A 12479-nucleotide genomic window follows, 5' to 3' on the forward strand; every position below is an offset into this window, starting at 1 on the left:
AAAGTGCCTTTAACATCGAAAAACTAGAGGTGTGGCTTCACACAGAGACACAGGGAAGATGATCAGAGATTGAGGCTGTCATTACACTTAAAAACTTGTGCCGTGTTCTATTCTAGAGTGTGTATGTGTGTGAGTGAGTAAGTGTAAAAGTATGCGAGAGAGACCAAAAAAGATAGACAAGCTTTAGACAGGCACCGAATACCCTTAGAAAAAAAGAACCTGACAGGATGAAATAAATAAATGTATTTATTTAAAAAACAAATACGGCTTTCTATTCAAAACCTTTATTTGATTAATTAGTTACAAAAATAACACATTAAAATTATTAATGCATTTACAGCAGTTAGTTCAAATAATTGAAACAAAAATACTCCTGTATGAGTTTGTCTCATATTTATATCATGATATAGTTAAGCAATATCACACGAGTAACGAGAGCAATATCACACGAGTGCTGCTTTTGTCCCAAATAGTGAAAATGTGATATTAATTTTATACAACAGTTCAATAATTAAGTTAATATTGTGTAATACTTTAGACACAATATTTTGCTGATAAAAATATTACCTATAAAGCTAGGGCAGAACAGTTGTGCATCTCTAAGCAGCACACAGCAGTGTTTCTTTGTTTTGAGCGACTCCATTTGGTGAACCAAGGATTCATGGCCCATCCATAAGAGATCAATTTACTTTATTCCTAGACTGTCAGGATTTACTAAAGACATGCAGTGATAAATAAGCGCTGAAATTTTTGTCTGATTTCATTTTTTTTTTGTGCAAATTATGGTTAATAAGTATTTGGTCAATAACAAAAGTTAATCTCAATACTTTGTTATATACCCTTTGTTGGCAATGACAGAGGTCAAACATTTTCTGTAAGTCGCCAAAAGGTTCTTACAAACTGTTGCACGGTTCACAGTTGGTATGGTGCCACTCAGCATTATTTCTCCTCTAATCACAACAAGTTAAGTTTTTACCAAAAAGTTATATTTTGGTTTCATCTGACCATATGACATTTTCCCAATCATTTTCTGGATCATCCAAATGCTCTCTAGCAAACTTAAGAAGGCCCGGACATGTCTGCCACTGCAGGATTTGAGTCCATGTAGTGTGTTACTGATGTTAGCCTTTGTTACTTTGGTCCCAGCTCTCTGCAGGTAATTCACTAGGTCCCCCCGTGTGGTTCTGGGATTTTTGCTTACCGTTCTTGTGATAATTTTGACCCCACAGGGTGAGATCTTGCATGTAGCCCCAGATCGAGGAAGATTATTAGATGACTTGTATGTTTTCCATTTCCTAATAATTGCTCCCACACTTTGTTTTTTTTTTCACACCAAGCCTATCACTTACCCATTGCAGGTCTAAAATTTTGTTTCTAGTGTCATTTGACAGCTCTTGGCCATGGTGGAGTTTAAAGTCTGATTGTTTGAGGTTGTGGACAGGTGTCTTTTAACAACTGTCTAATATCAATCTAGTCAGTGTGCAACAAGTGTCTCATAGTAACTAATTAACCACTGAGCAAACGCACAGAGTAGCATTATAGCATAACGTTCAACAATATATTATAAACTTGAATGTTAATTGTGATTAAGCGCAATTGATTACAGAAAAAATGATATTAATTAGTTAATTTTTAATCAATTGACAGCACCTCTAAATGGAATGAAAAATAATACTCTTGCATAGTCAGAAGTGTGATGCCTAAAGGGGAAAAAAAGGGGGAAAAACTGCTGACCATATCAGCAGCGGAAAGCATCCTTAATTCATAAACCTCTAAGCATTTCACACATAAGAACAGAGATTAGAGAGGACATGCGTGCAATATCTAAACAAGAGCAAAGAACCATGACTGTTCTTATATGAGGTGTATTCAGCATACGTTTTAGCGGGCAGGTCATTAATTTAGCATTATCAGCCTGACGCAAGCATTTTCCTTTCATCTCACGTTCTCCCTCCCGAAGGTGACTTTACGCCTGTTGTGTGCAACTGAACGACAGTGACACCGGAGGAATTAACAGAAAGGATAAGAAAGGAAGAGGTAAAGGGAGATTTGCTATTTGCATTCTTCCACCAAAGTTCCTGCACCCCTCCCATCACTCTGCATCGATTTTCTCATTCGCCTCATCCATCTTGAAGCAAAAGGCCTTGATATTTTGACTAGCCGCTATCTCTCTTGTATCGGGAGGGTACGCATTATTTACTGCTGTCTGCTTGCGGTGAGTACACATTAATTAATCAATATGACGCTATTCTTCCAGACATGTAGCCAGCTAGTGGTGATACATCAGGGAGAGATGAGGCCGGGCAGAGGGAGCGGTTGGTACCCGAGAAGCTGCCCCAGGGGCGAAAGATTACAGAATTCCTAGCAAGGACACAACAACCAACAAGAGGGTGATGAGAGATGACTGATGCCGGATGGTTACCTGGGACGGTCGAGGTCACTAGTCACCATGATGAGAGTTGATTTAAGGTGTAACTGTTTGTATAATGAGCACTACCTTCAGTTGCAGGAAAAAGATGCTGTCCCTCGCTGTTAGTTTCAGCCAGTTTGCCTGTTCGTAGTAAAACTTCTGCAAAGTCTTCTTGAGGAGTGTAGTGATACGAGCAATACACATCCTCAGCCTAAAACAGAAATTGAGGAGAGGGGATATTACACTTTTAGTTTTTTCTTGCTTATTCTGAAAATGTTTTGCATATATATATATATATATATAGGGACCAAATCCATTTAATATTGTGATAAAAAAAAAAAAATACATTCCATTCAAATGTTAAGGGATCAGTAAGATGTTTAAATGCTTCTGGGGAAAAAAAGTATTCTATGCTCAGTAAAGCTGCATTTATTTGATCAAAATTATTATATAATATTTTTAGCATCATTACCCCAGAGATTCATGATCAGTCTTCAGTGCTACATGATCCTTCAGAAATCATTCTAATATAATGATTTGGTGCTCAAGAGATATTTCTTATTATTATCAGTGAAAACCAGTTGTGCTGCTTAATATTTTTGTGGAAACTGTAAATTATTTGATGGAAGTTTTTCTCAATCGATTTGACACCTTTCTCCAAATGAATGTAGTTGCTCTCAAAACAATTAACTCAGCAAACTCTTATGTTGGCAAAACAGTATTAACTGCATAATGAAGCACTGCAGTTTTTTCTATTATGCATTTATCAAACACCAAAACTACAAGTGTGTTCTCTGTTGATTTGATAACAAATTCAGCTGTAGATACACAGATACATGAATGAAAATAAGTTCTTTAATGGTGAGTTTTAGTTGTATAACGATGGGTTTTTGCCACAAAAATAATAATAATAATAATAATCTACTGCAATCATTGAATTAATTAACTTTGTTCTTATTTACATCTGGTCAAAGAATTGAATCAACATCTCAGCATATTTTTTTCATATATGCTGAGGTATGCATCATGGGGGGAAAAAGCTGATAAAAGATATATCCTTGTGCCTCACCTTCTCCAAAAGCCTCTTCCATAGAAGAAGACTTAATTAGTTGTAAGGTTTGAGAATATCCTAGAAGGAATATCATCCTGAAATGTGTGTGGTGGGTGATGCATAACCACTTTTGCACCAGTGCTGAATGGTGAAATTGGACATTACACAACTACACAATTTATCTCAATTTGCTCCTGATCACCTTGCAGAAAGTGGATTTCATTGAGGGAGTTTAACATTTTTCGAGTCTTTCTGTATTGTCCAGCCCAAATGCAGCGTTGTGTGACACTACACCAGTGGATGGGAGCAGTTGTTTTCCTGGAACATTGACGGTGGCACAATGTTTATATAGGGCTGAACTCCATCATTAACGCTGAAGACAAATATTTATGACCTGGTCAGTTAGGTTGGCTCTGATTTCATTTGAAACTCATCTGTATTCTATCATTCCACCTCTCCTCCCATCTGTAGCGGGCCCACCCAAGTAATTTAAAGTTTTAGTTTGGGCACCAGACAGCACCAGACCCCACCCAGCATTCCAATTCTGTTTGGATAGGGGCAAGGGTCTTGCTTTAGTGAAGAGGAATGAGAGATAGACGGAAGCCTTAAAATTGTGGACATAGTCTGTTTTGAAATCTTTTATTTTTAAGAGTCAAGGAGGGAGTTTGTTCAAGAATAATTATGCCAGCAATCAAGTAAACAATCTGATCGGTGTGTTGTTGAACCTTGGTAGGCCTATTCCGTTCCAATTGCCACAAATTTTGCTTGTTTCGAATTGCCCAATTTCGTCTCCATTAGCGGACCACACTCTTTTCTTCCTCATTTATTTTTTTGTTTTCGTTCAGATAGATAATGAAGTTAAGTATCATAATGGTTTGGTTAAAAAAATCTGCTTTTGTGTCCCAGTGAGGAAAGTTAACATGAGTCTAATTAAATGACAAAATATCCTTAACCACGTACACACTCAGAACTAAACTTCATATTTTCCTTCATCACAGCTGTGATTCTTCCAAGATATGGGAATGAGAAAGAAAGAGAGAATAAAGTTGTAGGAGAAAAACATAGACAGATGAGAACCAGAAGGAAGGAGACATAGTCAAATTTACCGTATTGACGTATGGATCGTCGAACAGCTCCTCGTAGAAAGGACTGCACCCCTGCCTCTCCAGATCAGCGTTCTGATTGGTCGCACCGGTACGGCTTCTATCCGCGGCTTGTCCCTGAGAGGAGATAAACGCTCATTAAACATTCATAGAATATTCATAAAACATTCACAGACATGCATGCAGGAGCCATTAATGTTTCAGCCGTGCTCATAAACGTTCGTAAGGCGCCAGATCCTTCTGCCAAGAAGGGGGGGGTGGGGGGCTATGGAGTCACTATGGAAGGCCATTATAAATCCACAAGCCTCTGCTTGTCATCAACCATTTCACAGGAAAGACTCAGGCAAATCCCGCAGATTGAGGGACCGGAAACAAGAACTCAAAAAGCAGACCACTTCACAAAGAGACACGCAGACATCGGCCGGGGAGAGGTTCGTTCAATCATGCCAGACTTTAATGGACTAGCAAAAACTGCCAAAAAATGTGCAGGCGAGTCTCACTGTTGAGCTTTGTCCAACCTGTTCCTGGCGGTCGTTTTCTGAAGAGGAGTGATGCATAATGGAGCGAGGAGCGCGGTTACCCTTCTGAGAGTGGTGAGCAAAACGTTTCAGCCCGAATTTAAATGTGACTTACATGCAGCGGGCGAAGTAAGCTGAGAGACTCCCTCCACCAATGGGAGTCGCTGACGGAGGTCAGCACAGCTCTGGTGGTCATGGTGGTGTTGGTTAGGACCTCTATGGTGCGGGCTGTGGTTCTGTGTAGCAGGTCGGTGGGGTTAATTGATCCAGGAACAGCCGCTCCAGTCTGCTATGGGCAGCCAGGGAAGGTTAGACATGAGCCATAATGACCGGTATTACACTGGTTATAGCTACAGCAAATAGTCAATATATAGTAGGACTATAATATACTTTCTCAGCAGGGATATTAAGACAGTATTTTCTCAGAAGATGCTGTAAAAAAAAAGATGTTTAAGTGCTTGACAAATAAAAGAGAATTAACTTGACAAATTAGGATAATGATGCTGTGATTTAATGAACAATAACCAAAAGATTATGATTGCCTGGAGTATTTTACTACATGATAATACATGATAATATACTAAAACTGTAATAGAACAATGGCATATATCAGTAAATACATGGTTTTATGCAGTGCATCTTTAAATTTAAATTAAAAGTAAATATCAAAGGTATATACATTTATTATATTACATTATTTATTTTAAAATACATTATATAATTTTATATATTTTTTTACTTAATTTCACTTCTTTTAATTGTTTTGTTTTGTTTAATTTAATTTCAGATTTATTTTATTTGCTCAATAAGACCAGAACCATGCATTAAATAGATTTTTCACCCAGAAAATGAAAATTAGCCAAAAATTGACACTATTTATAAAGGGTTAGATCGCCCAAAACTTTAAAGGGGGGGGGGGGGGGGGGGGGGGGGGTGAAATGCTGTTTCATGCATACTGAGCTTTTTACACCTTGGATTCTAACAAAGACTTGGATTCCCATCCTAAACATAGACAAAGTTTCAAAAACTAATGTTGGACGTTTGATGGAGTATTTCTGTGTTAAAAATACTCCTTCCGGTTTCTCACAAGTTTCGGCGAGTTTTTTCCGAGTATGGGTCTACTTGACGTTAAATAGATCGGAAGGTCCTTGTATGGGCTGTACGGGCTCTTCTCCCGGTAGGGTGCGCGCGCGTGACTAGAGCAAGAGAGGAAATGCACGGCGTAAACAGTCTCTCAGGTGCAGATCCAGTCGTCCGTGAACACTTATGACGCGCCGTGCTCCACTTTATTCCTATGGGTGACGTCGAGCGACTTCAACGCTTCAGCACAGCATTCCGGGAAGACAGCACTGCATTTGAACCGATTTGAACGCAGAAATGACGGGAAGCTTCAAGGCATCGCTTCAGTCGCGTCTCAAAGTGGATTTCCACGGTCACTGCTGTCACAGGACTTCACCAAATCATACCAAAGAAGTGTGTTTTTGACAGAGCGGTCCCAGCGATAAAGTTTCGGTCCTACTTTGGAAGCAGCCAATGAGTAAATCAACTTCAAATGTCTCTGCTATTGGCTACCGTCGCATGAGTAAACATCAGTAAACGACACGATCGCGTGCTTCGTCATTCAAATGCGCTAACGGTTAACTTACTCCATTGTTGTTCTGTATAACACTAGTCTGACTCTGACGTGCTAAACCGTTTTGCTTGCTACCTCTAAGGTCTAGTCACATACAATAGTCCATAAACCGAATCATGTCCTCATAAACTGCGCGTAAAGACACACAAAGGCCCCTAAATACAGTACATACCACAGAGACGGACGTCCTGATGTTGCCGTTTCTCCTGTTCAATTTATTTCAGCCTCATATTTGATTGTGGATCATTATCTGTATTAGCTGAGATAGCCGTGGGTTTCTCCACGCTTGAGGACGTCACCGCTTTGTGCACATTCGTCATTCTTTAGCTCCGCCCACACGATATGCCTCCAGGCGCTCGGTTTTTTCCGGAAAGACTCGGTACAGCCCATATTTCTTTTATAAATATGATAAAACTAAAGACTTTTCGGAGATATGAAGGATGCAATACTACTCTATAGGTACTCAAGATTGACATGAGATTGACTGAAACTGAGTTTTTCACCCCCCCTTTAAATTAGCCCATGATTTACTCACCCTCAGACCATCCTAGATGTATATGAAATTCTTCTTTCAGACGAACACAATCAGAGTTATAATAAAAATGTCCTGGCTCTTGTCAGCAAATGTCTGTTTCTGTTAGGGCATATAAAGTCTATAAAGGGCATATATCGATCATAAAAGTACTTCATATGGCCCAGAAGGGTTAATAAAGGCCTTCTGAAGTGAAGCGATGTGTTTTTATGAGAACAATATCCCTATTTAATGAAATCAATTTGTCTGAAAGACATCATATACACCTAGGATGACTTGAGGGTGAGTAAATCATGGGCTAATTTAAAGTTTTGGGTGAACTATCGCTTTATAAATAGTGTCCATTTTGATTTCATGCTGACATGATTTAGGGCTAGAAAAGTGTCAAAATGGATTTTCTAAAATGTCATTAAAGCTACAAATGTAACTTTTTTGTCCGCTAGAGGGCGCCTATTAAAAAACAAAGGCATAGCTTGATGACGGCAAGTTTAAGCTTAGATTCTTGGGACATGTGGTCTTCAGCTCACAGCCAGTGGAAAAGAATCAGGATAGGACCCGGACAGAAATCATGATCATGAATGTCATTATTAATGTTACTGTAGTATGAAGCAGAGCAGGGCTGAGTGTTAAAGGAAGCTGAGCAAGGCCGCTGGAGCGATTGTTATGCAAATACACGGCTGGAGAGCAGCGGGACTGTGCTCTGTGCGTTTGCTCAGCGACTGCTGTGACACTTGTTGCACACCTCTAAGAGTAAAGCGTTTCTGCAGAATAAAATCGGAAACCGAGGGTAACGCAGATATGACGCAAACCTCTTACCCTTCACGAGGACGTGGACGCACTGAAGCTCTCTTTGCTTAAATTAGCTCAAAATTACTATCAGATGTAAGTAATTACCTTGACAAACTATACATCATTAAAAAGATCTAATACTAAAGTTTAAATTTTTTACCTCTGTTTTATTCTCAAAGTCTTATAGTGACTGTAATGTGTTAATATGTGCCAGGAGTTATGAATATGATCATGGGCGTCGCTACCTTTTGATTGTAATATGCGCGTCATTTGCTCCCATTCATAAAAAACTCCTCTGTGGTCGTCATGAAGACACTCGACAAAACAACTTCCCTCAGGGCTTTTACTTCAAATGTATGCAGATGTGGAGAAATATTGATAGAGTCTCAAATGTTTGAGTCAAATTTCTATACAGAGAAGTATTATTTATTCAATCTTTATCCAAAATCCGCGGATGTATGATTATGAGCGCAGTAGACTGTGATATGCTGTGTTTTCAATTCATTCTGGCAGCCGGAGGGCGCTGGAAAGCTGTACTACTGAAAATTCACTCCCATATATGGATGAGGAACAGACACCATGTGACATTCAGGAAGTATCTGACATAACCAAAACAGCTTCCAGAGATCGTCAGATCGCTATTTTATGCATATACACACATTTTAAGACAATAAACACACAATCGCGGCAATATATGGTTGGTCTGTGTTCTTAATGCCATGTTGGGTGGTTTCATAATAGATTATATTTATAATGCAATGCTATTCCACATAGCTTTTAGCATTGTATATTTTCTGTCTGATTTTTTGACCCGAAGCTACATGAGATCACATATTGTTATATAAAACATTCGACTTATAAAGTATAAAGTGATATGAAGCAAGTTTTGAATAAAACATGATTTTAATCGTATAAATTGTTGTTTTGCTGGTGTGCTAAGCTAACATGCTAGCGTGCCCTAGATGCACCTGCCACTGAGTAGATACTTCATTTTTATGAACATTTTCTAAATGTAAAACTACTAAAATGCTTATTTGGATGAAATGCATTCGATAGAGTCTCAGTGATGGTAAAGTGAGAGGTTTGATTTAGAAATGAGGTTTGAATAGAACAGTTTGAATAGAGAATCGTTAGTAATTATAATGCAGACAAAAGAATAAAAATTAGAGCCATAACCAGTCCGCAGAAGTGGGAATGTGTGCCGGGGAGACAAACTGAATGGGGCAGTTTGCACCTCTAAACAATAGAGGCAATACACTGAATGAAAGCTGAGAAGATGTGGCAATAAACATCAGTTGATATTTTTGAGATATCTCAAAATAAAATGACATGAAACGATCTTGTAAAACGTTTAATAAAATTCAGAGTTTTAGACTTATCATCTTCAGATCTGAAATATAACATGCTCAGACTTCTGGCTTTAGCTGTAGTGCATTTCTAGATTGCTACAAGGCCAAATTCAATTTTATTTTCATAAAGATATTTCATACAAATACATTTTTAATAACTTTACAAAACTTTGAAGCTTATTATAGCTTTTTTGATTATAAAAAATATTATCATTTTTGACTGTACAGTAAACTGCCAGGTGTCTGCTTTCAAATGAGACTATAATTATGCTTTTAGTACAAAGAATTCACAAACTGTACTTGTTTTAGTCTGAGTATGCATTTCTTAGGATTTTTTCAAAAGTTGGGATTCAGGTTAACAGGTACAGGCGACTCGCACAGACGTCCCGGGTCTATGTTTAAAATAGCAATTTTCTCACAATTTAAAAATAATTGTAAACAAATTTGGATATTGTAAGAACAAATATATAACACTGGCCTAGTGGTTTTTGGATATTTTACTGCAAAAATACTACATAGTGCACCTTTAATATTGACAAATTATAGTCAACAGGTCTATTTATCAGGCTAAGATATTTGACATACATTTAACTACAATGATTTGTCAGAATTTGACTTCTAATGATGCCAAATCATGGGCAGTCAGGACTGAAAATGTTATGTTGCAATTAGGTGGCAAATATGCTAATTTACCTAAGGCAAGTGGTTACCCAGCAGGGAAAATACAGACAAAAGGAACTAGAGGAAATCCCAGCAGGGATCGAGATTTCCTTTTAATCCTATAAAATAAACAAAAGCGCTACTGTAGTCATCTCATTGCGCTAAAGTCGACATGCATTATAAATGAAGGTATAGGCACAGAGACGTAAATTGACTCCTGAGCGAGGAAATCTCTCCGCCATCCACTGAGCAAAGCACTGGCAGAGCTCTGTAGCAACATGACAAAAACTAAAGGGAATGCAGGTGTTTACATGTTAAAGCAATGCTAGATGAACTTTTCAAAAATGTCAGACACAGGAAATGAACACTAGCTTACAAAGCCCTCCTAGACCGTGTGAATAAAGCTGAATCACGCATTTGACCTCATCAATACTTCATTCAGTTTTAAAAAGCACATTTAGCAAATAAACACCACACACACATTTACAAAAATGCATTTTTGTGCACACATGAATCTTTAAACGTGGGGTGTTTTTTTTCCTCATGGCGAGGTGAAAACAGTGCTTGCTGTGAGTAACATAGCTGGGCTCTGAAGCCATATTCACACCATATGAAAAATGCAGAGAGAGTTTGTCACTGAGGCATTGAACTCATAGTTCAGTCAGAGGCTGTGCTTTATAGCCCACTATAAAGTAATGATCCAGGGGATGAATTTGCCATGTTATAGCCATGAATGAATAAACTTAATGAAAGCTTACAGTAAAGCATGAAGTCCAAATGAACACTTTTTTAATTTCTTATTGCAGGTTCATGGTCTTACAGTGAACAATTTATCATTTCAAACGGAAAAAATGTAGGTTCTTAATATTCAAAATAGAATTACTTGTGATTCAATATAACAATGAAAATAATATTTGCTTAAATGTGTCATGCCATGGATTTTTGAATATGTTAATTGAAGTTTGCTTACAATGTTAATGCAATTTTCGCACAAACAAACAAACAAACGTACATGCAGATTTTTTAAAATTTACAACCTTCATTCTGATCCTCAGTCTGAAATGATCAGATGTTAAAAAGTGGCTCCTTTGAGGTATTGTCAGCCACTGTTATGAATGGCTAACATCATTGCATAGGAAATAGTATCCACGCCCATTCGCTATTGCACGCAACAAATACTTTGAAAACATTACCCAAATAAAACCATAATTTACAGACAAAGCTTTATGAAATCAGTTACTTATGGGTTTTGATGCAGCTGCTGTCACATCTAATATGAACTGCTGCATCTTTCAATAAACATTTACTTTGCAAACTCTCCATTACACTGTGCCTCTTTTACAAAACAAAATGCTCCGAACAAACATAATCCTCTGACGTGATCCGGGATGCTTTAAAAATAAACCATTCACTTATATCTGACACCGTATATAACGAGGAGGACATTTTAAACTTGCAGGATGTTTAAATGGTACCTCTTATATGTCAAAAGATCAAGGCAAATTTGATTTCTCATGTCATGACCCCTTTAATGTTTTATTTATACATTTAAAAATTAATTCGTCACAACATAGGACCATTTCAATTGAACTAGTAAAGGGAAAGGGTTTGTAACAGTGAAAATAAATGTATTAATGCATTCAAAGGTTAATGTTGATAAAGAAAAGGCTATGGGTATACCAAGGCACCAATTTTTCACACACAGGCTTCTCAGAAAGAGTAACACTAAACTGTTGTATAGAGGTAAAGCACAATACTCAAGGAGGAAAATTAGCAAAGATTTATCACTCAAAAAAAATTTGCTCTTCAAAGTGTCACTTTAAATAAAGACCTTTGACGTGATGTATGCAGAAGCGTTGTTCTTTACCTCTGACAGCTCGCTGCCTGTACTCCGGGCTTGAGGGGGATCAATCTTGTAATTTACAGCCTGGTACAGAACCTAAGACAAGAGAAGAGAGCAAAGCATTGACTTTTTCATTCCTACCCTTCAGCATAATACCTTTTTTTCTCTTCAATTTTCTTTGCTCTTAAATGTTTAATCGTTCTGCCAGTATTTATACTTGACACCGCAGTAAAACTTATTTAAATTACTACTCCATTCCTCAATACATTTTCTTTTGAGTGTTTCAATGTGGTGTCTATCTTGGTATTCGTAAATCTACTTTAAGTCTTTCCTGAAAGCAGCCTGACACCAAAGCAGTCAACACAGAGGGAGATAGAGGCAGCTTGAGTGTGCTGGGGGCGATTTACAAAACTTAAAAGCTCCATTTTAAGTCTAGATTCTGCCCATGTTTAGTGCATTCAAAACAAGGTATGCAAAAAAACACAAACTTGACAACACTTGGCAAATGATTCTATAGAAGAGAGACAAAGCATACCAGCTATAAGAGGCATCCTAGGGTTTTAAATTATCAGGAGTTTGGTTTCTCCTTGA

The 12479-nt window shown here is 37.8% G+C and overlaps 1 protein-coding gene across 2 annotated transcripts in view; it reads right to left on the reverse strand.

Annotated features, from left to right (window-relative positions):
• Window positions 1-12479, reverse strand: part of nbas (NBAS subunit of NRZ tethering complex) — a 258738-nt gene that overhangs the window by 138256 nt on the left and 108003 nt on the right. The window contains exons 35-38 of one of the 2 annotated variants that reach the window (XM_067417672.1): window positions 11913-11984; window positions 5198-5368; window positions 4568-4681; window positions 2498-2621 (exon numbers count right to left, since the gene is read on the reverse strand). In XM_067417672.1, the coding sequence (XP_067273773.1) occupies window positions 2498-2621; window positions 4568-4681; window positions 5198-5368; window positions 11913-11984 (481 nt within the window). Of the gene's footprint in view, window positions 1-2497; window positions 2622-4567; window positions 4682-5197; window positions 5372-11912; window positions 11985-12479 lie in introns of both variants that reach the window. The other variant, XM_067417671.1, reaches the window with a different exon arrangement.

This window comes from Pseudorasbora parva, chromosome 15 (assembly GCF_024679245.1).
Source record: "Pseudorasbora parva isolate DD20220531a chromosome 15, ASM2467924v1, whole genome shotgun sequence".
Lineage (NCBI taxonomy): Eukaryota > Metazoa > Chordata > Actinopteri > Cypriniformes > Gobionidae > Pseudorasbora > Pseudorasbora parva.